Below are 26460 nucleotides of genomic sequence, written 5' to 3'. Positions count from 1 at the left end.
AGGGTTTGCCCCTCTTACGTTCCCTCCGAGCTCTCCGAAGGAGCCTCTGCTTGGTGTCACAGCACCTACTAATGCTCTTTACAACAAGCCGGCTTCGAGCTCTGAGCCTTGGCTGGCCATGGCATCTAGTTAAGAGTTTAATAACATCGCGCTTGTTACATTTTTTTGGTTAGCTTCTGTTTATGACAAGTGATACTGATTTTCCAATCATATCTGTAACATAAATTACCTTTTGAAATAAATTTCAGTTAGGAAAACAGATGTGACTGAAAGAAAGTATCAAGTAAATAACAGGATCAGCGGGGTGTATAGACAGAGGCAAAAATCACAGTGGCGATACCCAAATGACCAGCATTCGAGACCTGGGCCAAACCCCCATTGCTCCGGTCCCCAGAGACGGGGAGGCCCTTGCCCGGAGCCAGACAGCTAATCCATGGAGGAGCCATGGCCCATTCCTGGGGCTCCTGGATTCCCCGTCCAGTGTTCTTTCCCTTCCCCTGCTGAGAGGCCCCTCCTGCAGCCCCCCCAGCACTCACCTGGCCCCAGACAAGCTCTCCCATCCCGATGAATATGCACCACAACCACTGGTCCAGCTGCAGCGGAGAGCAGCTGAACGGTTTCCCGCCAAACTGCACGATCACTATCTGGAGGCCACAGGGGCAGAGAGAGACAGAGGGACAGGCCGTCAGGGGCCAGCTCGGAGGTCTGGGCTCTCAGGGCACTGCCGAGGGGCTCCGGCTGCCCGCTGCCCTCGGCGCACCCCGGCCAGGTCAGGGTGGGGCCCGGTACCTGGATGGTGAAGGTGCCCAGCACAATGGTGCAGAAGATGGGGTTCCGGAAGATGCCGTCGAAGACGTTGCGCTCGCCGTGGATCTTGCGGGCGTTGATCTCGTTGAAGAGCTGCATCATGACGAAGGTGTTGAAGATGATGGTGTAGTGCTCGGAGGGTGGCGAGTGCAGGGGCGCGTTCCTCCCGCTGTCGATCTGGAACATCTTCTCGCCTGCCAAGCCGAGAGGGCGGGAGCCGGGCTGAGGGACGGAGCTGGGGGGACGCCTGGCCCTGCGTGGGGGCCTCTTCTGAGCAGCCGGGTGGGTCACCCAGATGCGGGAGGTGCTCTCTGGACACTGGGGGGCAGGTGGGCCTGAGCTGTGCGGTGTAAGTGAAGGGGTAACAAAACCCTTTCTCCTCTAGGGGAGAAAGGCCTTGGGTGGACTTTCTTCCACTTTTTCTGCAGAAATCTGATAAAGGTGGGAGGCCAGCTGTGCTACAAGGCGACAGGGCTTATAAAAAGCAACCCCTGGTTGGCAAACTCATCCGGACTGGGAGGATGTAGAGTGACCTCGGAATACCTGGCGGGAGACCATGGCTTTGGGTCCCCCCGAAAGTCTTGCTGCTTGTAACTGAGCACGTCCTTGCTGAGACCTCTGGACGCGCAAGGGGCTGTTACAGGAGAGACCAGTTCCTGCATGGAGGCTGGAGCTTCCAGGCCAGGCTGGCTCTGGACTCACCCAGGTGGCCTAACTCTCTGTCACGGGAGCTGCCACGTGGCAGTGTGTGGGGGACACAGCCCCGGGCTGCTGTGTGGACACCCACCCACGGCATGCCTGACGCCGTCCTGCGTCCTTTTGCAAAGCTGCATGAGCTGGTGCTGGGAGGGCTTGTGGGGTTTTCTGAGTGTGAGGATCTAGCTGAGTCCAGGACCGCCCAGAGCAGGCGCTCAAGTGGGGAAGCCAGCGAGTAGAGCAGGAGCCCACCACGCCCCCCCTCCCCAGCCTGACAGCTTTCTCCGAGTCTCTACTAATTCTGCATTCCCCGAACATCCTCCAAAGCTTTTCATGATCATCTTTGCAACCGTCCTGCCAACACAACGGAAGGGAACTGCACTCTGAGGAATGGGATCGTGCCCCATCGCCGTCTGTACTCTGGACTTGAGGGCAAGGGCTCGTTGGCATTGAAAACCCAGCTCAGAGAGGCTCTGGGGACTCCAAGCTGGCCCCAACTTGCCGTGTGGCTGTGGGCCAGCTCCTGCCCGCCTCTGGGCCTGTCCAGGTGCCAGGGGTGGGCTTCGCCCGGATCAGCTCTGAAGCACCCTGGAAGCCAGGCCAGTCTTAGAACCAGCTAGGGTGCCACCTCAGACTGGCTGTGTGCCCTCTGGCAAGTCACCTCCTCCCTCTGTGCTCGGTGCCCTCATTGTCATGGGGGTTGGTGGTAGAGGGTCCTAAATAAACGTGTTGTGGAAACAGCTGGCGGGTAGGCAGGCATGCGGCTCTTTTCTGAGGATGGCGTGGTGAGGATCCTTCCAAGTGTGGGAGCAATGAGAGAAGGGGCTGGCCGCTCCCCCTAGAGCTTCAGGCTCTTGTGGGGCTGACGTGAGGCACCACCTTGCACTGTGTACACAGTGTCTGGAGCTGTCATCAGTGGAAAAACCCCTGGCTTTGGAGTCAGCCAGACCTGGGGCAGGGCCAGTCTCTACCCAAGATTTGCTGTGTGACCCTGAGCAACTAACTTCACCTCCCTAGGCCTCCATCACCTCACCAGCACACAGGCAGGCAGCTGTGAATCCAGAGCACGGGGTCTGGGCCATGGTGTCCCCGGTGGGCAGGGTGGGGGACTCACCAACAAAGAGCAGGGTGAAGATGAGGGTTAGCTGGTAGACGGCGTGGCCCAGGATGTTCTTCATCATGGTCCGCGAGATGAGGGGCTTGTTGCGGCCGTATGGCTTCCTCAGAAGCAGGCTCTCCGTGGGTGGCTCGGTGGCCAGCGCCAGCGAGGCGAACGTGTCCATGATGAGGTTCACCCAGAGCATCTGCACGGCCTTCAGAGGGGAGTCCTGGGGATAGCGAGTGGAGAGGGGGCTGTCACGGCGCGGCCGGCCCACCTGCTGGCCCGAAGTGCCTGGGGTGGGGCTCCTTCCTGAGGTGTCAGCAGCTTCCCACCGGAGCCTTGAGGCCGGCTCTCCCCGTGGGTCTTCCTCGGCTGGCTCACCCCCTGGGTTCCAGAACAGACGTGGAGCAGGTTTGCTAGGCCTTCCCTGGGGAACAGCCCAGACCCGCCCACTTCAGACCTGTCTTCTCCCACAAGGAGAAAATTGAGCCCCAGGCCCGATGGCCACCAGTTCCACAGCCCAGCCCCCGTAAATACCGCCACATCCCCACCATCTTCCCTCCTCGGCCTCTCCAGCCCCCATCTGGACGAGCCTCTCTTCCAGGCTAAGGTCACGACCCTCCCACAACCACCTCCCACCCAGACCCCACCTCCTCTGCTTCCCGCTACCTCTTTCCCCTCGACCACCAATGGCTCGGGCCTCTCCTATCCCACAAACGATGCCTGGGACCCTGTCCCTTTTTTACTACCACCCAATTTCTCTTTACCTCTTGTGTTTACTTGAAGCAATTATTATGTGTGTCTGTGACGCCAAAAATAATGTATTTTCCTGGTAGAAAATTTGGGCAAGTAAGGAACAGAAGAAGCTAAAACTCATCAACATTCACCATTTACGGGTTCCCACCGTGCACATTCTGGTGTGGAGCCCCACACTTCTCTCTGGCTGAGACGGGGATCACATACTCATACTGTCTGCGCACAGTCGTACCATGTGGTCTACACTGCCTGAGCACCTCCTCCAGGAAGCCCGCAGATCCTATACACCCAGCAGCCTGGACTGAGCTGGCCCCTGAGGCCCCTCCGCCTACGCCTTACACACTCACTCATCTCCTAGATATTTATCACCGCCCCTCGTCCAGGCCACCTCTCCCACCTCTGCCCGGGCTCAGTCACACTCCCCACTCCCCTCAGCTTCCTCCTGCCCATCAGCCTCCTCTATGCACCGTGGGGTCAGGGCCCCCATCTCCCCACCAAGGCCTTCACAACCCTGCCACCAACTCAATCCAAGACCTCAGGCAAACTGACAGCCCCCCTGGCACCTCAGTTTCCTCATCTGGCACCAGCTGGTCTCCAAGAAGCCTGGTGTGAGCAGCTGTACCATTGGAGTGTCCCTCAAGCCACCACTAGAGGGAGCCTCTTGTCCAGAGAGCAGGAGACAAGGCCCTTATGAGCAGAAGGGACCTCCGCCTCCACCCCGCCCTAGGCACCGCCCAGGGCTCTCACTCAGGGCTGGGGTGTTGGGTGCTGCTACGTGCACCCTCAAGGGCTCAGAGTACAACAGAGGGGACAGCATTCCCAGGGCCACACAGCTCTTCAGGGCAGTGCTGGCCTCTGGGCCCCTGTTGTGCTCTTATGGGCAGGACCTTGCCTGCCCACCTGGTTCTGGGAGGGGCCAGGCCTCGGAACACCTGCCCTCTCCTGGTCAGGCCCTGTTGGGGTGAGGCAGGAGGCTGTGCGAGCAATGGCAGGTGCCTGGCAGGCCCGTTCTCTGAGGCTCGGTTTCTGCCTTTCTGAAATGGGGATCACCACAGTTCCCGCCTCGTGAGGTGGCTGAGGAAGCAGTGAGGCTGCAGGTGCTGGGGCCTGCCTGTCAGCTCCACGAGGCCCAGGAACCCCAGCACAGAGGCCTTTCCCAGCGCACTCCACGCCGGAGCTGAGGCTCCCAGGGCCCTGCCAGCTCCACAACCCCAGCCGGCTGCCTGTCCTGCCCCGGCTTCTCTCTGGCCCTTTATGCGGCCAGGGGTCCTGCCTTCCCTTGAGGATCACCTCTCCTGCCTCTTGGAGCAACGGCCAGGCCTGTGCCTGGGTCAGGCATATGTGGAGGTGGGCCTGGCATCTCCACTTGCTGGGTGACCTTGGGCAAATCCCGCCACCTCTCCGAGCCTCATTTCCTGCACCCTGTAGGGCTGGCGCCTACGTGGGTGGGTCTGTGATGCAGCTCCTGGCCCTCAGCGTGCAGGCGAGACGATCTGGGACACCCCGTGTGGGTGTCCGCCCTCCCCAGGCTTCGGCCTGCGCCATCCTGCCTGCCCCTGGAGGACCCACCTGCGTGATGCAGGCGCCCGTGAAGGCCACGATCACGGCCACCACGTTGACCGTCAGCTGGAACTGCAGGAATTTGGAGATGCTGTCGTAGACATTGCGGCCCCACATCACCGCCTTGACGATGCTGCTGAAGTTGTCGTCCGTCAGGATGATGTCCGAGGCCTCCTTGGCCACATCCGTGCCTGCGATGCCCTGTGGGGATGGGGACAGAAGCCTGGGTGGGGCGACCGGAGAGGCGAGCAGCGCTAGCGACACTGTCCTCACCCCTACACCAGCCCCTGCACACACCCACCCACCCCGCACCGCCAGGCCACACGAGGCATGCATGTGCATGCACACGCATGCACACCACAGCCCTGCTCCTCACAGACCCAGCCCTGAGGCCAACGGTCTGCCTTCAGGAAGGGGGGCGCTCCACTCCCTCCCCCTCCCTCCCCTCCCTCCCTCCCCCAGACCCATCGCTACAGGAAGCCCCCTCTACCCTTCCAGGGAGACCCGGAGACCAGGCCGAGCCTCAAGAGTGCTGGGAGCATCAGGTGGACGGAGGGTGGGTGGAGTGTGCACTGGGGGTGCTGCACTCCCTGCAGGAGGCTGTGTGGTCCACGCTCCCCTAACCCCTTGCCTGCGGGCTCCTGCCGGACGCTGCCCCGGGCCCCCGCGAGCTCCTACCATGGCGAAGCCCACATCGGCCTTCTTGAGCGCGGGCCCGTCGTTGGTGCCGTCCCCCGTCACGGCCACCACCTGCCGCTGCTCCGTGTGTGTGCTGTCGATGATGCCTGTGAGTGGGGTGAGCATGTACTGAGGGCCCTGGGACTCCCAGCGGGGCGGGGACAGCCTCCTCTCTGGCCCCTGCCCTGCCACCCCCTCCCGTCGAGCTTCTTCCCAGCACCTGCAGGGGACGTGGCGCCCCTGAGTCCGGGGCCGGCTGCGGCCCGCTGTGGTCCGGGCCTGTCACCTCTCCAGCATCCTCTTTGCTTTCTGCAGCCCGTGGCCACAGGGGCCGCCACCCTGGCCGGACGCACCTCCGCTCTGCCTATACCCCAGGGGCCCCTCTGCCCTCCCGGGACACCAGGGTTTGGCCGGGGAGCCTACTCTCTGCTCCCTCAGCACCGTCTGCCTGGGGGTGGGGCGGGCGGTGTCAGTCACACCCGAGGAGGCCTGGGCTCTGCCATTTGCCAAGGACTGCTCTCCAGACGTTCATCCTCAGTAAAACCTTCAGCAAATAACAGAGCGAACAGATGACACACGGCCCCTGTCACTGCTCTGGGGCCAGGAGAAAAGGATGCGTGACAGAAGTCGTCACTGGGTGTGTGTGGAGTTTGCGGGGTCCCAAGCAGAGACATCCATGGCAGGACAGAAACTCGGGTGTCAACCTTGATACATCCCTGTCCCTTTCCGCACATCAGATGCATCACTGCGCCTGCGGGTCCTACAGCCCCGAAGCCCCACTGGGATCCTTATCCTCCTCTCCGCCACCCGACATGCAGCGCCTCCACTCCCCCCTCCCTAACACCAGGCTCCCCTCCAATCTTTTTTTTTTTTTTTTTTTTTTTTTTGCGTTATGCAGGCCTCTCACTGCTGTGGCCTCTCCCGTTGCGGAGCACAGGCTCCGGACGCGCAGGCTCAGTGGCCATGGCTCATGGGGCCCAGCCGCTCCGCGGCATGTGGGATCTTCCCGGACCAGGGCACAAACCCGTGTCCCCTGCGTCGGCAGGCGGACTCTCAACCACTGCGCCACCAGGGAAGCCCTCCCCTCCAATCTTCATAGCAGCCCCAGGGCCTTTCTCTCTGACACCTGAGTCTGAACCGGGCTCCCAGCACCAGCTGAGAGTCATACTCTCACTGCCCTCAGCCTCAGGATGACGCCGAGTTCTCGGCTCTACCCACTTGGTCCTCCGTGGTCACACCCCGCCCATTCTCTGATCTCTTCCCCCAGCCACCCCCAGCCTGTGCTTCTGCCACGGGAACGGCTCTCCGTCCCATGCAGCTGGCCACCTGCCTGTCTTTGCACAGGCTGTTCCCTGGGCCAGCCGTCCCGTCACCCAGTCACCCGGTCTCAGCCCGGCTACTGCTTTCCCTGGGAAGCCTTTGTGACACCCTGAGGACCCCCGCCCACCCTAATCAGGTCCCTTTTGCTCCCACACGTGTGTCCTGCAATTGGCAAACCGCAGCAGGCTCTGGAAGGAGGGAATGAGTTCCCTGACCTGGGACACTGTACCCCCAGACTCTGTCTCCCCGCAGCTCCCTGCAAGGGTCAAAGCTCCACCCTCTTCAAGGTCTGGCTTCAGGACGTGTGCACCGGAAGTCCTCCTGGCCGCTCCCCCAAGCTGTTCTGCTGCCCCGGATTATGCAATCTCTGTGCACTTGGCATTTGAGGCCTTCACCCCCCCGGTTCCCTGGGCCCTCCTGGGTGCTTCTCCGAGGCAAGGAGGGGGCCAGTTTTCCCCTGTGGCTCCCCAGGCTGGCCCAGCTCTCCTACAGCTCCCGATAGAGGGGGGAGCTGCAAGAGCCCCTTCCCCCAGACCTCTTTCCTCCACCGCCAGTGCTGACACGCCCCGCAGTGCATGGTCCCCAGGGACCTCCCTGTGGCCGACTCCTATGGTTCCTGTCCTATCACTGGACCTCTCAGCAGCTATTCACACCGTGGACCACGCCTTCCCCCTCAGCAGGCCTCCTTCCTCGGCCTGCTTGTCCCCCGACCCCTCTGGCTGCCTCTTCTTGGTGACAGACCCGCTGACAGGTCTCAGCCTCTGCTCACCGCTCAGGTGGGAGGTTCCTGGGTCCAGCAGCTCCTCTGCTTACCCCCACTCGTCACACCCCACCTATGTCTTCATGGGGGGCCAGCTCTCTCTCCTGAGCCCTGACTCCATGGACATCTCCACTTGGATGTCAGAGGGCCTCCAGCTCAGCCTCCTAAAGCAAGCGCATCAGTTTCCCCTCAAATTGGTCCCTTGTGCGACTCCTGACACCTAGCTGCCCCCTTGTAAACTGTGCAGCGGGCTCTCAAGCAGGTATAGACTGAGCAATCCTGGACTCCCCTCTCCCCCATCCCTCCACCCCATCTGAACAATCGCCGGGCCCAGGCCCCTCCTGCCCACAAAGAGTTCTCAGACCCGTCCCCTTCAGTGCGCCTGCACTGTCACCACCCCTGCCCGGGTGTCACCGCTCACAGCTGGACAGTCCTGGTGGGCCCTCTGCTTCCAGGCCACTCTCCACACAGCGGCAGGGAGGGCGCTTTCCCCTTCAAGACCCTCCCTCGGCTCCCCACCTGGGCTAACTGTGCAGGTCACAGCTTGGCGTTCAAGGCCCTATGTGATCTGATGCTGGCACCCCCTTCTCTGGCCTCCTCCTCTTGTGTCTGTCTCTCTCTCTCTCTCTCTCTCTCTCTCTCTCTCTCTTTCTTGAGGCTCCAGCCCAGCCAACTGAACTTCTTTCAAGTCCTTGAAAGTGCCTGGAAATCTCTGCCTCTGGGCTTTCACAGTGTAGTTCCCTGTCCTGCCTGAAACACAGGCCCTTCCCCCTGGCTCCCCATCCCACCTTCCACGGCCTGCAATATGACACCCTCCCCAGCTCGAGTTAGAGGCCAGCAGAGGGCCCAGATCACCCTTCTCTCCCACCAGTGCAGCCTGTAGCTCTAGTAGGGAAACCACCTATTCAATGTCTGCTGGATAAAACCTGGACCATAAATTCCAAGACGGGAGGACCACGTTGGCCAAGACCTGGGCCTGGCACATACTAGATCCTCAGTAAACATTTATCAAGAGAATGAGCGAATGAATGAGTGCATGATTGAATAGGAACTGGGGATGGGTTGGGGGTGGTCTCCTGCTTGGGTATCTGTGGTTCTGGGGCTTTGTGTTTCTGTTCCAAGGCCAGATCTGCCTTCCTTAATGTCTTTGGGCAGCACCTTTAGGAGAGGAATCCAAGATGCCCTAGGGATGACCTCAGCCAGAAACCTTCCCCCTACGGCCATTTTACAGATGGAAAAATTGAGCCCTGGTGCTGGGCAATTGCCCAAGGCCACAGAGCAGGGCAGGGGCAGAGTCTGGATTTAAACCCAGGCCTATGGGACTCTGAAAGTGCCCAGCACCTGACCAGCTAGATGAGCTCAGCGAGGGGTGTGCCCTCTCCCTGGAGGGACTCAGGGAAGAAGGACACTGGGTTTTGGCTCATTTCTCAGATTGCTATTCCCAGGACAGCCCATTCCCGGCATCCTGGTTACACATGTCAGATAGCATCCTTAGAGAACAGGCAGACCAAGGGTCTCAAACTCCCAAGCTCTGGGGCCCGACTGAGAACATAAGTAAATGAAATGGGCGGAGTGTCAGACAGCAGTGGTTAAGACGGCATCAAATGGGAGCAAGCAGGGTCTGTATAAAGTCATTCAGCTTGAACATTGAAAAAGACACACCACCCAAATAAACTCATCTGTGGGCCCCTTTCAGCCCTCAGGCCATGAGTTTTGGCCCCTGGATACGCAATCCCATTGCTGCCCATGGGAGGTGGGGCCCAGGGAGCAGATTCGCCGCCTCCTTATTTCACTGTGGCCCTTAGCGGCCTCCCAGGGCGTCCCCAGGTGCGGGGAGCCCCAGGCAGGAGCCCCTCCCATCCTGGAAAGAAGCTGAAGGCACCAGGACAGGAAGGCCCGGGGAGGCCTGGCGCCCGGGCCTCAGAGCTGCCCGTGCCCGCCCAAGTCTTACCTTTGACCAGGGTATGCTTGTCCGTGGGGGAGGAGCGAGCCAGCACCCGCAGCTTTGGCCAGATCTTGTCGATTCGTTCCTGCTCAATCTGGAGAGGGATGGGGGAGGGGCGGGTTGGTGGGGCGGGGAGAGAAACTGAGGCCCAGAGAAGGGACGGGACTTGCCTCGATCACTGGGCTCTGAGTGGCACACTGGCTGGCTACTGGAGCTTCATGCATGTCCGTGCCTCCCAGCTCCCCATCCAAAGCCCTGCCCTCTGAGGACCCTCTGAACTGGGCCACATACCTCCCCTTTCTCGTTGCGGATTCTCCGGTTGAACTCCTTGCCCTCAAGGCACAGGAAGTCCTCCCCAGGATGGATGATGCCACACTTGATGGCAATGGCCCGGGCTGTGTTGATATTGTCACCGGTGACCATGCGGACAGTGATGCCTGCTCGCTGGCACTTGCGGATGGCTTCTGGGACCTGGGCGGGAGGGCATGTGCCATGGAGTGAACATCGTCTCGTGCAGTCCCTCCCTGCCCTCACGGATTCCAGAGTGAGCCCTGCTCACAGGCAACGCCACTGTAAGGGGCCTAGATGACCAGGAGGTACTGATGGCACACAGACCATCTCCTCCTTTCCTGTTGCTGTGGTAGGCATTGTTAATCGATCACAGCACCCTCTGATGAAACCCTGATGTGGTCTCACAATTCTTTTCTGCAGTGTCCCAGACAGCCACCGCCTATCACCCATGATACTGCATCCTAAGATGAAACCATTGGCTATCCTGACTTGGACAAGGACTTTGAGAAAGACCACAGTAAACATCCTCTTGGATATGGCCCCAGGCAAGAGTACAGAACACTCCACTGCTGAACAGGATCATGTCCCTGCTTCATCAACATGCACATTTCCTGCAAACTCAATGATGAATATGTTTGTGTGTTTTCAGTTTTTTGCCAGGGGGGCGGGCAGGGGAAGGACATTGCATTTTAGGATAATTTATTTATATAATGTGACATTGGCTTAGAATAAATGTGAATGATTAGGCTTTGTGTAAAACATGACATCTCCCTGCGAGAGTAAGGGCTGCCTACTGCCCTCTTTGTAATAATAGACTGACATCTGGGCCATTTAGGCCACAGCAGACCCAGCCAATCAGAAGCTGTCCACCCCCCCCCCAACCTTTGCAGGGCGCTGGATCTGCCCAGCAATTAGGATGCAAAAACCAGACTGGAATCTAAAAAAAAAAAAAGGTTCTGAAGAACCTAGGGGCAGGACAGGAATAAAGACACAGATGTAGAGAATGGACTTGAGGACACGGGGAGGGGGAAGGGTAAGCTGGGACGAAGTGAGAGGGTGGCATGGACATATATACACTACCAAATGTAAAATAGATAGCTGGTGGGAAGCAGCCGCATAGCACAGGGAGATCATCTCGGTGCTTTGTGACCACCTAGAGGGGTGGGATAGGGAGGGTGGGAGGGAGACGCAAGAGGGAGAGAATATGGGGATACATGTATACGTATAGCTGATTCACTTTGTTATACAGCAGAAACTAACACACCATTGTAAAGTAATTATACTCCAACAAAGATGTTAAAACAAAAAAAACCAGCCTGGAGCTGCCATGGCCCTTCACACACAGCACAGATCAACTGAACAAGCGATTCTCACCCAGTGACAAATAACAAAATAATAAGGCAATATTTGCTGCGAAATGTCCTTCAGTGGGAGAGGACACGTCAAGGGCAGAAAATCCAGTTGTACTAAAAGTACTTTAGAATCTCAGACCTGGTGGGAAGGGGGGCCTGAATCCGACTCTCCTCTTCCACATCCTGGGGTCTGAGAACTCACTTCCACCCCGACCCTGACAAGTCACTGCTGAGAGAGTTTAAAGGCGTCACGGGCTGAATTGTGTTGTTTCCCTGCCCCCTCCCTCCCCCACCCCAGAAAGCTCTTCACACCCAGTACCTCAGAATGTGACCTTCCTTGGAGACAGGCTCTTTATAGAGGTAATCAAGTTAAGATGAGGCCATTAGGGTGGGCCTGCATCCAATGTGACTCGTGTCCTCATAAAGAGGGGAAATCTGGACAGAAACACACACACACAGGGAAGACATCATCATGGGAAGAGGCAGGGAGAGATCTGGGCGATGCTGCTACATGCTAGCAGTGCTGAAGACTGCCAGCTTGTCACCGGAAGCTGGGGGAGAGGCCCGCGGCCGAGCCTCCCTCACAACCCTCAGAAGGAACCAACCCTGCCGACACCTCGATCTCAGACCTCCAGCCTCCAGAACCAGGAGACAACGCAATTCCACTGTTGGTGGTACTCTGTAATGGCAGCCCTAGCAAAGAGTGCAAAGAGTTAGAACGCTGGTCCAAAACCTGACTGCGGACAACTTATGCCCACCGGTCCCTTTCTGCACTCAGGAATTTTAAGAACAAGAACTGACACTGAAAGTATCTTGCCTCTATCCACACCCCGTCCACACCACCATCTCAAGCAGAGGTCACTGCCCAGTCCCTTCCCAGTCTCCCTGCCTCTGGCCCCGCCTCTTCCATCTTGCCCCTACCCTGACCACCAGCTACCTGCCCCAGGTTTAGCCTGTGTGCCACTCCCTTTCTGGGCCTCCACCCCGCCGCTGATAGAGAAAATCCCAACTCCTGAGCACGGCCATCCTGGGGCGGAGTGAGAAACAAATGCCGGGCACAGGCAGGGCCTAGGTCAAGGTTAGGGGAGGCCCCTCCAGCTCCCCGAGTTCTCTAACAGGCCGGCTCTGTGGTGGCAGGTAGTGATCTCCCTGTTGTTGAAGGGCTGGAGCGGGGCGAGCTGATCATGGGCCTCCTCTCAGTGTATTTCCAGAGTCTGGGGAGGAGCCTTCTGGGGCCCACTCAGGGATTGGGGCCACGTGAGCAAGGCTTCTGCCTCGTGCCATGGCGGCTGCTCACATAACCAAACGTGACCTCCTTTTATAGAGCCGGAGGGAGTGGGGATGTGGAAGGTCCAAGATCCCGTTTACATAATTTATCGATGTCCTCACAATGGCTGTAACCTGGCTGCAGCCCCCTGCTGTCTCCTGGCCCAGGGGACAGGAAAGAGCCGCTGTTCTTTTGGGAACACACACCTCATCTGGCTTCTGCCCTGAAAGGAATAATTTAGGTTATGCTTGTTTAAAAGATGCTTGGGGTTGGAAGGGACTCTGGGTCATGACTCTGACCCTCTGCTCGTTGCCTAGATCTCCTCCCACGCATCCCTGACAGATGGTCAGAGAGCCTCTACTTACTTGCCTCTGTTGACAAGGTGCTCATCCCCTCTACGGTTGACTGCTCTAAGGTAGAACAAGTCTATTGTATCCTTTCACATAATCTTTCTGTTTTTAAAAAATTAATTTATTTTTGGCTGCGTTGGGCCTTCATTGCTGCGTGCAGGCTTTCTCTAGTTGTGGTGAGCGTGGGCTACTCTTCGTTGCAGTGCGCGGGCTTCTCATTGTGCTGGCCTCTCTTGTTGCGGGGCACAGGCTCTAGGTGCGTGGGCTTCAGTAGTTGTGGCACGCGGGCTCAGGAGTTGGGGCACGTGGGCTCTAGACTGCAGGCTCAGTAGTTGTGGCTCACGGGTTTAGTTGCTCCGCGGCATGTGGGATCTTCCCGGACCAGGGCTCGAACCCATGTCCCCTGCATTGGCAGGCGGATTCTTAACCACTGCACCACCAGGGAAGCCCCCCTTTCACATAATCGTTCTTTTTTCGGATAAGAGAGCAGTTACTTTGGGTCAGACCCATTCTCTTGTACAGAGACAGGGTCTTTGGTAAAGATGTGTACAAAGAGTTCTGGGAGCACAGCGGAGCACACTGTTACTTTAGAAGGAAGTGTGTGGGGAGAAGAAATCTGTGGGAGCTTCCTGGAGGAGGGGATACTTGATCTGCTTCTTTTCAGCCAACACTAACTGAGGCTCTGATGCCTGGCACTGTGCCCATGCTGGGGCTGCAGAGATGACCAGTTCATTGTGGTCCTGGCTGCAGACAACTGTCCCATGAGGTACACAGAGAAGGGGAGGGTACTGCAGACACTGCTGCGGGTGATCTGGGTGGCTGAGGCCAGGGGAAGATGTGGGGTAAGGGCCGGTGGCCTTGGAGCTGGAGAGGGGCTTCAGGTCCAAAGGTGTGGGAGTCAGGGCCTTGTTCCTTCAGGCCTGGGAGGCATGGCAAGTTCTGAACTGGGAGTGAGGTGATGGGTGCCATGTTTTAGGAAGACTTCTGTTTTCAAGACTGTCTCAGGAAGCTGAAATCTGCCTGCTTGGAATCCCTACCCTCTGGGCTTCCACTGAACAAGCCAGACTGGGAAAAAAGGAGGAGGCTAATTTTTATGGTCCGCACACTTTACTCTGTGCAGTGGAAGTGTCTCTGCCCTGTGGAGAGAGGGCTCAGGGGCCAAAAGGCTGGGCTGGGCTTTGCCCTGGGCTCCCACCTAAGCCTTGGTTTCCTCATCTGTAAAATGGAGTGATAGCCTCCGTCCTTCACGGAGGCTGGAGAATTCTGTGACAGCAGCAAAGGTCACCAAGCTCAGGGCCAGCACATGTTGGTGATGTGTGGGTGGAGAAGGCTGGCAAGATGCTTGACCCCGGGCTCCCTTGTTTGCTCTTTCCGCTTCAGGGTGGGTACAGGGACACACAGAAAGGATACAGATGCAGGGTGTGCGATGGGGGTGCAGCGGGCATCTAGAGCACTTGGAGGCGCAGGTGTCTGGGGCGGTGGGATGGGCTGGGCTCCCCACCATGACCCTTGGATCAGGTATATTAAGGGCCTGTGACCTGCCTTGAAGGTGTGTGGGGGGATTCAGGACAGATCTGGAAACACCGGAGGAGCCTCCCCTGGCCACCAAGAGTTACCCCACTTCCTTTACAGGCAGTGGGCCTCGTGCAGGGTAGGTGCTTGGTCAACGTGGGTCACTGTGAAACACCTTTGTGCTTAAGTCCCTCGAAGCCTGACCCGGGTGAATGGATTTGGACGGGCACATGCAAACCCTCTACAGTTTGGCTCCAAGCTCCCTTCCCAGCCTTTTCTCTCATAAACCCAGCTAGGGTTTTCACTAGTCCCCAAACACATAGCATCCCTCCCCACCTCTGTGCTTTTGCCTGTGCTGTCCCCTCTGCCTGGGATGCCCTCTCTCCCTGGGATGCCCTCTCTCCCTGAATCTCTGTGTCACAAATCTTTCCCATCTTGCACATGAAATGCTCTCTGTTCAGCAAGCTATCCTTGGTCCCTCCAACCCAGTGGGACACCTCCTGCAGCTGCTCAGCCCTTCCTTTTATCGCTTCACTCACTCATTTATGCAACGACCAGCTATGGAACATCTAACCGTTCCGGGCAGGGAGGGTGCAGAGAGGATGAAGACCTGAGCCCCAGAGGCATTGATCTGGTTGAAATGTGCTTTCCCCATAGATAAAATAGCTGTAAAAAAAGATTCCTTCTTTTGCTAAAATTATCCTAGATATTTCTCACTGAGGAAAACCAGCCAGGAAATGGGTGCTTCCTGTTTTCATTAAATAAAGGCTTTTAAACATCTGTTGTTTGTGGCGACAGCAGTTGTCTGTGACTTTGAGGGTTCCAAACACCCCCGGATAACCCGGCAAATCCCAGGCCGCTGCTCTCCTGATGGCTTCATCCTCACTGGCTCCCATCAGACTTGGAAAATGCACCACTGTAGCATCTTGGGGGAGGGGGGACTTGCAACCCTGTTTTTATCTGTTCTGTCCTTTGTCTTCTCAAGGGAGGAAGGGAACAGGAGCTTCTTTCCCTTGACAGACGGGGAAACTAAGGGAGGGAGGCCGAGTTTCTTTTCCTGCAGCAAATGAATCTGACCAGGCTTGTGGGACCCTAGATGCAGTCTGGGTGGGGATTTTTTTCTCTGGCCGGCCTCACGGTTGTCCTGGCAACATACACACACATGCTCACCAGAGGCAGGGACCCTCTCCAAAGGTCACCCGAGAAACTGGTGACTGTGGCTGCCTCGGAGGTGGTCACTGGGGTCTGGTGGTGGCATGGGGGGCTACTTCACCCTGTTTGTGCTATCGAACCTTTTGAATTTGGCGATGATATATCACCAAGCCTAAAAAAAACAAACAAATCAAAAACCATACCTGCCTGTCTCCTGAGGCTCTGCGTCCACCCCCACCCCATGGGAGATGCTGAGTCAACAGGTCAGAGCTTTAATACTTTCTTTTGTTTTTCTTTTTTTCCCTGTGCCACGCAGCACGCGGGGATCTTAGTTCCCTGAGCAGGGATAGAACCCATGCCCCCTGCAGTGGAAGCCCGGAGTCCTAACCACTGGACTGCCAGGGAAGTCCCTGAGCTTTCATACTTTCAGGCAGCATCACCAGTAACTCCACTGTGCCCCTCACTTGTTGACGTCCAACTTTCTTATTGTTCAGGTGGAAAAACTGAGGCCCGGGGCAGTGATACACCGGAGGTCTTCTGTGAAGGAGCGGCAGGGGCGGGATGAGGACCCATGTCCCTAGACTGCTGTGTCCCTCCAGTATGTCCCTGCCCTCCAACACAGTCACAGCTTCCAAATCCACATCCCAGGGTGAGCCCAGGGGAGAGAGAAGGTCACCCACAGGGATGTGTTGACGGAGGGAAGCAAAGAAAGGCATGAGAGTAAGCCTCCCAGGCAGCTGGCTCAGAACCTTAGAGCTGGATGGGACCTGAGGGGCCCCCAGGCCGACCACCCATTTTACAGATGAGGGGACTGAAGCACAGAGAGGAGAAGTGGCTTGTTAGTGGCAGAGCTGGGGTTGGAACCAGGCCCCCTTTCTCTGACATAGGCTGAACGTGTTCCCAGCCCTGCTGTTTTAGGCTTGGGGTGGGAGTGAGGAGGCATGTGTGTGTGTGTGTGTGTGTGTGTGTGCATGTGTGTAGAATACTATTATTGTCCCTAGTCTTCAGATGAGGAAATGGAGGCTCAGAGAGGTTATGTAACTGGCCCAAGGTCACACAGCTCATAATGCCACGGGACTCAAAATCCCAGGTCTATCTGATGCCCGAACTCACACTTTTGACCCCTCTCCCTGCTGCCTAAATGTGAAAGTCCACGTCTGTGACCTTCAAGTTTCACTTAGTCTTTGGAATGCAGAGTCTTAAAACAGCGGGGCCAGGAGCTTGGAGGGCATCTTGCCTGCTCCCTTTCACTTGAAAGAAGGGGACATGGAGGCTCCAGGAGGAGCAGGGAACAGCCAGGGGCCCCAGAGGATGGTGTCAGGGTAAGCGAAGTTGCCCTTGGTGGAGGAAGGCGGCCCTGAGACAGGCTGGGACCTGGGACCGTTTGCTGCAGTGCTTGCACCTGGACAGACGTCTCCTCGAGCAACGACATACAAAGAAACTATAAGCGACCAAAAATAACCGCGTGCATGCCCATTTGGGGCAAATTATAGAGAACAAGATACAAAAAAGACCAAAAGAACGCAACTGCCACTTCACAAGAGTCGGGAGCAAAAGCAGGGTACTGGGCATGCCCCCTGCACACAGCACCACCTAAGGGGTGGGCAGACCACCTAAGCCCCCCCTTCGGCCCGACCCCTGGACACACCTTTACCGTCACCCCACAGAAGGAGCCAAGAGCAAAGGAACCTGTTACTTGTTCTCACTCCCCCCTGCTGCAGCAGGAGCCCCAGTAAAGCCTTGCCTGAATTTCTTGTATGGCCTCCTATCAATTTCTATTGATTAAGGGGGCCAAGAATCCTGGTCAGAAACAGTCCCAAGGGGCAGCATCACCAAATCCCACTGCCGAGGCCAATCTGGGCCCGGCAGCATTAGTCCTCGAGGAAGAGGAGGCCAGCCCCTCCTGTGCCTTGCCTCCCTGGCTCCCAGGGTGAGCTCGCTCGCTCTGCCTGCCCACAGCAGCATTTCGGAGATTTGAGGCAGCTCTCTCCTCTTCCCACACCCTCTTCCCAGCCTGGGCAGCTCGACCGACCACGCACGTCCCATCCTTCCCCAACCCTGCAAATTGCCGGCACTGAATTCTTGGCTTTCCCCCCAGATGCAGATTCAGCTAAAGGAGACTGAAGACCCACTGTCATCTGAGCACCCCAGTAGGCGCACATACTACATCACTTTTCTCGATCTTTACGGGGAGGGGGTGCTGTCACCCGCCCCTTCCCTTCTGCTTGAGAATTTGACCTTTGGTTAACTTTCCAGCTCTGTTCCCCTGGAAACCTGATAGAGGCAGACTGCCCGCTGCATCACTAGGGAAAACTAACTGGTAAACTTGGTCTGGATGGGGAGAACTCTAAATGCTGATGGGGATGCCCACATTTGGGGTCTTCTTGAGTGTGGTAACCTTTGTTATTGGGTGTCTCCTTTGCAGGGACCCTTGAATCTGGGCCTATGGGTTTGGACAGGAGATCCTGGCTCCTCTGAGGCTTCTAGGGCAGGGCAGCCTTCACGGTAGAGAAACGCCGGCTGGCAGGCTGTGGGTTGCACCCCATGTCCCAAGCAGGTAAGTGTGGCTACGCTAGCCTTAAGAGCCTGAATGTTTAGGAGTAGGTACAGAGAAGACCCCGTGGGCCTTGCAGGGAAACTGAGGCTTAGAGGGGTGAGGCGACATACTCCAGGTCACCCAGCAGGCTGGACGCCCAGCTTCACCCCCTTCCCCAAGCTCCACGGCGGGGCACCTGCCTCGGGCCGCACGGGGTCCTCGATGCCCACCACGCAGATACAGGTGAGGTCGTTGAGGATGTCATTCTCATTGTCCCAGTCGGGCTCGGGGCTGCCGGGTAAGTCGCGGTAAGCCACGCAGATGGTGCGGAGCCCGTCGCAGGCCATGGGCTCAATCACCTTCTTCACCATCTCATCCCGGTCGCGGGGCCGGAAGACCCGGGGCTCACCCGCCCCGTTGAGGATTTTGCAGCACCTGGGGGAGGTGGGAGGGGGCCGGGTAAGGTCCAGCCAAGGGCCCAAAGACCCTCCCTCCGATGGGCTCGGAGCTCACCCCCACCTCCCCAGTGACGGACGTCCCACTGGCCGTGGTTGGTCATCCAGGGCTCGTCCAGACCATCTCCCATAATGCTTCAGGGGTGGTCCTGGCCCCTGGGCCCCAGGCAGGGATGAAATCAGGACCAGCCAAAAAGAAATCAGGCGGCCTTGTTGTAATATCTGCCCCAGGCCATTTCAGCAAGAGCAGATCTACTTTGCTCTGTTTCATCTTCACAAGATTTCATCTGAAAAAAATAGTTCCACAGCGAAAATGGTTTTCAGAGGGCATGAAACCTCCGCTAGTGGTTCCTGACCCTGCCTGCGCCATCAGGATGGCTTGGGAAAGCACTGAATAAACCCCGCCGACACACACACACTGCGGGCCCCACACCAGAGGTTCCAATTCAGTTTGTTGGGGGCGAGTCCAGGAATCAGTGTTTTTTTTTTTAAAGCTCCCTGGGGCGATTCTATGTGTGACCAGGGTTGAGTCCCCCTCAAGGTACAAATGGGTAAACTGGGGCCCAGAGAGGGGGGCTGACTTGCTTAGTTCTCCAGGCTTACTTCTGGCACCTGGAGTCAGAGGACACCTGCTCAGAGTGAAAAGTCACGCCGTCTACCAACTCCACGCTCAGGGGAGTGACGTGAGGGGCTCTGACAGGGATAATGGGAAGAACTTCCTGATGAGCCAGTGACTTAGGGAGGGGAAGAGGGAGGACTCCCTGCAGAAACCTTTAAGAGGAAACAGTAGCAAAAGCCCTGGGGGAGGGCACGTGCAGGCGGTCTTGCTGCGGGACCCTCCCCGCGGCCCGCCCCTCCCCGCGGCCTGTGCCTGCGCCCCGCCCCCGCCCCCTCCCCTCCCCCCCTCCCCTCCCCCCCCCCCCCCCCCCCCGCCCCCGCGCCCCGCTCCCGCACCGCTTACTTCTTGAGCACGATCTCCGAAGCGCCCTTGCTGTACATGCGGAAGCTCTCGTCGGGCAGCTTGATTACGGTGCTCATGGACTTGCGCACGGAGTTGAAGGTGTAGACCTTGTACAGCTTCTCCTCCGGCATCTGGCTGCGCACAGACTCGTAGTCCTGCTTCAGGTCCAGCACGAAGCCCAGCAGGCCGCACTCTGTTTTGTTGCCCACCTGCTTGGGCAGGGCGCCCTCCTTCTCCGGGGGCTGCGGGGAGAGGAGGGGTGCTCACTGGGCTGCCGCTTGCCTGTGGGTGGGGCCACCCCTCCCCCCCACCTCAGGCTTCTGCGTCCCAGACCCAATCCGGGCTCTGTTTGAAGGGAATTAAGCAAGATCAGCTGTTTAAAAATTATGAACTATGTCAAACATAAACCTGTGACCGAATGATAAAAAAATTTGCGCACAGACCCTCCAGTTCTGGAGAACCTTAGTTCTACGCCATGTTTGCTTCAGATTTTTCTTTTTTAAGAAGTAAAGCCTAACAGATAAAGTTGAACCCCCCATGTACCCCTCCGCATCTGCATAACGCACCCCTTGTCCCAGAAAGAAACTCTAACTTAAATTTGGCATTAATCCTTGCCCTGTGTGTTTTAACTTTTTATTTCGAGATAGTGCTAGTTTCACAGGCAATAAGAAATAACACAGAGAGATGTCATACATCCTTCATCCCGTTTCCCCCAGTGCTCACTTCCTGTATGACTGTAGCACAATGTCACAACCAAGATGTTGACACTGATACAATCTAACCCGCTGGATTCAGATTTCACCAGTTTTAGTGTACTCCTGTGTGTGCGTGCGTGTGTGTATGTGTGTGTGTTTAGTTCTGAGCAACGGCATCACATGTAGATTCCTGTGACAACCGTCATCAAGACACACAACAGTTTATCACAGCACTCCCTGTGCCACCCTTATGTGACTGCAGTCACCTCCCTCCCTTCCCCGTCCCTGCCCCTGGCAACCACTAAGCAGTTCTCCAGCCCCATGATTCTGTCATTTTGAGCATGTTATATAAATGGAATCATACAGTATGTAACCTTCGGAGACGGGCTTCTTTTCACTCAGCACAATCCCCTGGCAATGCAGACAAGCTGTTGCATGTGTCAGGAGTGTGTTCCTTTTCATGACTGGGTAGTATTCTGTGCTCTGGATGCAATGTCCCTTGTGACTTCAGTTGAGGTTGAACCAAATGCAGCTGCTATTTTGGTACGTCACAAGGGCCAACCATTGGCAATTTCATGTAGTTTGACCTAACGTACATATGTGCAACACTGTTTTGCATGTTGAAAACGTCATGTAAGGAGGCTGTACATATTCTTCCGTAGCTTGCTTCACTCCTGGAATGTTCAATTTTTGAGAGTCATCCCCATTCACAGCGTTAGTTCGTTTCTTTTTAACTGGACACCACAGCCCCTGCCCTGAGCCTCAGTCAAACCACCGACCACATCTCCCCAGCGCCTCTCACTTCTTCGTGCGGCTGCCCGAACACGAGCTGTTTCATGCCTCTGTGCCTTCACCCCTGCTTCCTCCTTCCCTGCCAGGCAAACTCCTCCTTGCCCTTTAAGGATCAGCACAGATATTTCCTTGTCTTTGAAAATTGCTTTGTGGGTTTGTCACCCCGAGTAGGAGTTGCTGTATTCTTTCCCCCCTGGGTTCTCGGGGCAGCACAGAGCCCGGCACACAGTAGGCATTTACTCATTGTTTGCTGGATGGCTCAACGCAGGCCAGTCTGGGGTGCGGGAGGCACAGGTGAATAGGTAAGAACGAGACACCTCCACGTGGGCGCTAATGGTGGGACTGGCAGGCGGCTGAGGGAAGTTCATAAGGCAGGTAAACTCACCTCCCATGGGCAGCCGCCACACGTGCATATACACACTCAGACCACTGGTATAAAATTAACCTGCAGCGACTCAGGTGGAGCTGGCTTTGGGAGTGGTAAAAGCCACCACGGATAAACCCAAAGACCAGAGAGATATTGAAGAGGAATAATACCTGTGAGCATTCTGTGTCCCCCGACACCGCCATGAGTGGCCCTTTGTGGGTCTCAGACCAGCCTTGCACAGGAACCCTTCGTGTTGTTCCAAAGAGCAGCAGGCAAGAAGAAGACGGAGTCTAGAAGATGCTGCACGGACTGGCTGTGCGGGGGGCAGGATGGCAATAGGATATGTCCCTGGCCAACTGCCCCATCCACAGTTAGGACTCGGGCCCTGGGAGCAGACCCGAGCCCTGTCGGGTCATGGGCATTGACCTAGGCGTACATACCCTTAGACCCTAAGCTCTTGTCCTCAGTTTCCCCATCTGTAAAATGGAGAGGCTCTAGCAGATGATTTCTAGCTGAGAGAAAAATCAACCCACTCCTTCAAGTGGATGGTGGATGGCGGTGAAGGATGGTAGAACAAGGCAGAGCTGCAGGTCCCTCAGAGGGGGTCTGGGGGCCACGGGTCAAGCCTTAGAACACCCTCCCTGCTCCATGCCATGTTCAACTATGTCCAGGCATCATGGGCCTTGGAAGCCTCCCCACACCCAAGCTCTTCAGTGGGATTTGATCTGGAAGCAGAGGAATCTGACAGTTTCCCCTTTCTGATGTTTGGGAAAAGAAATTCAAAGTACGCCCCTTAGTCTCTGCAGTATGCAGTTATGTTGTGTTTTTAAAATTTATATATTTATTTACTTATCATTTTTTTTTACAATTTTATAATTAACCTTCTGGTGATTTCCAGGGTTTTATGTATCTTCCACAACAGTTTTTTCCCCTCCACTGATGAAAGAAGATGATGACATGGAAGACTGAAATAAAAATGCCTAATTACTCATTCGCCCAAGAGAGCTAAGAAGTTATGCCTGTGAAACAGGCAGCATTTCATTACCCTCTGTGAGATATTTTAATTTTCCCCTAAAAGGATTTCAAACAATCTATGGTTGCAAATGGCAGAGCTGCCTCCTCCGTAATTCAATTTGTTACCATGAACTTGAGCTCTAAAATCGCCTGCGTGCATTATTAAGAAGCAGGGACTGGCGCCTTTTTTCTTTTGGCTTTTTTTATCTTGACAAACCCAGAGGTTTTACTATTGCTGTAGACTCTCCATGAGTCTTGCTCTCCAGGGCTCTAATTCTGTAAGGGAGTTAAGGCGTTGGTTTTGAGGGGCAGGAAGCAGGCTGGGGGGGAAGTGATTTGCTCCTCATCACAGACCTGCAGGGGGGCAGGCCTGGGGCTACCCCCAATTCCCCTGATTCCTAGTGCCACACCGTATCCAGCGCATTTCCCTGTATGGGCACTAAGCCCTTTGGGAGTGCTGGGTGCAGCTATGGGTGTAACTTTGAGAGGACAATTCATGCTCCTGTTTTGGGATGCTTGGGGGTCACTAGAGCTAAGACCAAGGAATGACGACTTGAAGAGTGACAAGTTATAAATAACATCTGCAAAAATGAGATGAAAAGGAACATAGCTGGCAGGTACTGCCTCACACTCATGAGGATGGCCATTATCCAAAACAAAACAGAAAACAAGTGCTGGCGAGGATGTGGAGGAATTGGAACCCTTGTGCACTGTTGGTGGGAATGTAAGATGGTGCAGCTACCGTGGAAACCAGTGTGGAGGTTCCTCAAAAAACTGCACATAGAATGACCATATGATCCAGCAATTTTACTTCTGGGTATACACCCAAAGGAACTGAAAGCGAGAGACCTGAGCAGACATTTGTACACCCGTGTCCACAGCAGGATTATTCACAGTAGCAAACAGGTGGACGCAACCCAAGTGTCCACTGACAGATGAAGAGATAAGCAAAATGTGATCTACACATACAGTGGAATATTATTCAGCCTTAAAAAGGAAGGAAATTCTGACGCATGTTACAACATGGATGAACCTTGAGGACATTATGCTAAGTGAAATAAGCCAGACAAAAAAGGACAGATACTGTGTGATTCCACTTACACGAGGTCCCTTGAGTGGTCTAATTGATAGACACAGAAAGTAGAAGGGTGGGCGCCAGGGGCTGGGGGAGGGGGGGAGGAGTTAGTGTCTGATGGGGACAGAGCTGCACTTGGGGAAGTTGAAACGTTCTGGAGATGGGTGGTGGTGATGGTTGTACAATGTGAATGTACTTGATGACACTGAACTAACTGTACACTACAATGGCTAAGATGATAAATTTTAAGTTCTGTGTGTTTTACTACAATATTAAAACATCCTCAACACCCCGTCCTCCCTGTGCCCCCAAACGCGGCAACCACGGCACGGTGATTCGCGGCAACTCCCATAGGATGCCGACTGTGGGAGCGCATTAGAAATGACTTTTTGCTTGATGGCTGTCTCTGGTGGCCTAGCCCCCTCCCCCTCCCCCCTTGAGGACAGGCACTGGCAGACGAGCCTCCCCCGACGCCCAGATGGACCACCAGGCAGCCTCGGCAGCTGCAGCAGTGACTTCGCTAGCTCTTTACCAAGCTCTGCACGTGCGTCCTCGGTTGCGTCCTCATGGCTCCCTAGGGGTCGGGCTGTTGTTATTCCCATGTGCACAGGGAGGCCTGGAGAAACCAGGTCACACAGCTAGTAAGTGGCCGAGCTAGGATTTGACCCCAGCGGTTCTCAGCTCTGAGCCCACACAGCACACGCCCTGCCTCTCTTCACTAGCATTTGAGATGGTTGTTTAACTAGGTAACTGGTGGGTGATTGGTTTAGAGCCCATGGTCGGGGGTGGGGGGGGGGAGGGCTGTCTTGCTTATCTCTACTTCCCACTCGGGGTAATTAATGAATATGCATTGAATGGATAAACGAATAATGTGGTGTCTGTGGGTGTGGAGAGCTGCTGATGGGAGGCCAGCTGGGATGGGATTTTGTCAGAATTTTGGCCTCCGGAATTGTCTGTCATCTGAGGGTCTGCCTCCCCAGGAGCCTCTCAGGTGCTGGGCCTCGAGGAGCAGCAGGGGGCAGAATCGTGGACTTTCCCCAGAGACTGCAAAGGCTTAGGGCGGGGTGTGTGTCCTGAACAGCTGGGGCAGGCTGAAACGTCCTGGGGAGACACACGATGGAGAGCAGGTTTCCTGGGGACCTTCCCGAGCTTGCCAATGAACTGTGCATGTGTGTGCATGTGTGTGTGTGTGCTGTGTGTGGTATAATGTGTGTGGTATAATGTGTGTGTGGTGTGTGCATGGGGCGTGTGTGTGTATATTTGTGCGTATACCTGTGTGATCTGTGTGTAGAGTATGTGTGTGGTGAGTGTGTGTGCTGTGTGTGCGTGTGTGTGTGCTGTGTGTGGTGTGTGCATGGGGCGTGTGTGTGTATATTTGTGCATATACCTGTGTGATCTGTGTGTAGAGTATGTGTGTGGTGAGTGTGTGTGCTGTGTGTGCGTGTGTGTGTGCTGTGTGTGCATGGGGCGTGTGTGTGTATATTTGTGCATATACCTGTGTGATCTGTGTGTAGAGTATGTGTGTGGTGAGTGTGTGTGCTGTGTGTGCGTGTGTGTGTGCTGTGTGTGGTGTGTGCATGGGGCGTGTGTGTGTATATTTGTGCATATACCTGTGTGATCTGTGTGTAGAGTATGTGTGTGGTGAGTGTGTGTGCTGTGTGTGCGTGTGTGTGTGCTGTGTGTGCATGGGGCGTGTGTGTGTATATTTGTGCATATACCTGTGTGATCTGTGTGTAGAGTATGTGTGTGGTGAGTGTGTGTGCTGTGTGTGCGTGTGTGTGTGTGTGCTGTGTGTGGTGTGTGCATGGGGCGTGTGTGTGTATATTTGTGCATATACCTGTGTGATCTGTGTGTAGAGTATGTGTGTGGTGAGTGTATGTGCTGTGTGTGTGTGTGTGTGTGGTATAATATGTGTGTGGTGTGTGCATGGGGCGTGTGTGTGTATATTTGTGCATATACCTGTGTGATCTGTGTGTAGAGTATGTGTGTGGTGAGTGTATGTGCTGTGTGTGCGTGTGTGTGTGGTATAATGTGTGTGTGGTGTGTGCATGGGGCGTGTGTGTGTATATTTGTGCATATACCTGTGTGATCTGTGTGTAGAGTATGTGTGTGGTGAGTGTGTGTGCTGTGTGTGCGTGTGTGTGTGCTGTGTGTGGTGTGTGCATGGGGCGTGTGTGTGTATATTTGTGCATATACCTGTGTGATCTGTGTGTAGAGTATGTGTTTGGTGAGTGTGTGTGCTGTGTGTGCGTGTGTGTGTGTGTGGTAGGCGCCTGTGGTGTGTGTTTTGTGTCACGTGCACAGGGTGAGAAGGTGGGATATAGGGATTAACAGTGCTGTTAAAAATCAGAATTCCCCATTCAGGGTTATGTGCTTTAAACTGTTCTCCTAGGGATGGTGTTTGCGAAAACAAACAAACAAATAAAACCAAACAGAACCAAAACAGCTGCTGAATCCAACACAAAGGCCCCTGTCGCTTCACGGGACAGAGCGAAGGGCCGCCCCACCTCCCCATCTTAATGCCCTGCTAAGCCAATTCCAGGGGCTTCTGTGCCCTCTGGAGCCCCTGTCTTGGCCAGAGCCCCTCGCAGAGCTGGCTTGACTCAGGGGGTTTGAGGTTCATTGGAATATTTAGTTGCACCCTGGGTTTGGAGCCAGATCTGAGTTCAAGGGCTGACTGCTTCCTAGAGTCACCTCCCCACTCTCCCCTCCTCTCAGGAGCTCTAGGTCTAAGATTTGTGAGAAATACCATCGAGCCTGCCTTTGGGGGTCATGGGGGCTGTCTGTGGATGAAGCCACCTCAGTTTGGGAACGGGGTAGACTGAAGACCCGGAGTTTCTAACTAGGTGAAGTGTGGCTCATTTATTCGGGAACACCATCCTTCCAGGCAGATCCTCCCTGCTCCTTCTTCCAGAACCACTTCAGGGACTCCAAGGAGATTTGTTTTTCTTTCAGTAGTTCATGTTTCCAGAACATACGCCATAAACTTCCAACAATTCGGCTCCACGAGTGCCCAT

At 55.7% G+C, this 26460-nt stretch overlaps 1 protein-coding gene across 16 annotated transcripts in view; it reads right to left on the bottom strand.

Moving 5' to 3' along the window:
• The window catches only part of ATP2B2 (ATPase plasma membrane Ca2+ transporting 2), a 107891-nt gene that overhangs the window by 10520 nt on the left and 70911 nt on the right, over positions 1 to 26460 (bottom strand). For 14 of the 16 annotated variants that reach the window (XM_065884829.1, XM_065884831.1, XM_065884840.1 and 11 more), the window contains 9 exons: positions 19501 to 19742; positions 18285 to 18519; positions 9916 to 10095; positions 9631 to 9718; positions 5600 to 5706; positions 4931 to 5122; positions 2618 to 2831; positions 790 to 1001; positions 537 to 644 (listed from right to left, as the gene is read on the bottom strand). In XM_065884829.1, the coding sequence (XP_065740901.1) occupies positions 537 to 644; positions 790 to 1001; positions 2618 to 2831; positions 4931 to 5122; positions 5600 to 5706; positions 9631 to 9718; positions 9916 to 10095; positions 18285 to 18519; positions 19501 to 19742 (1578 nt within the window). The remainder of the gene's footprint in view (positions 1 to 536; positions 645 to 789; positions 1002 to 2617; positions 2832 to 4930; positions 5123 to 5599; positions 5707 to 9630; positions 9719 to 9915; positions 10096 to 18284; positions 18520 to 19500; positions 19743 to 26460) is intronic. The other 2 variants (XM_065884836.1, XM_065884843.1) reach the window with 1 other exon arrangement.

Source organism: Phocoena phocoena, chromosome 10, assembly GCF_963924675.1.
Source record: "Phocoena phocoena chromosome 10, mPhoPho1.1, whole genome shotgun sequence".
NCBI classification, from domain to species: domain Eukaryota; kingdom Metazoa; phylum Chordata; class Mammalia; order Artiodactyla; family Phocoenidae; genus Phocoena; species Phocoena phocoena.
Note: the sequence above shows the minus strand (reverse complement) of the source record. Positions and strands in the feature narration are given on the sequence as shown.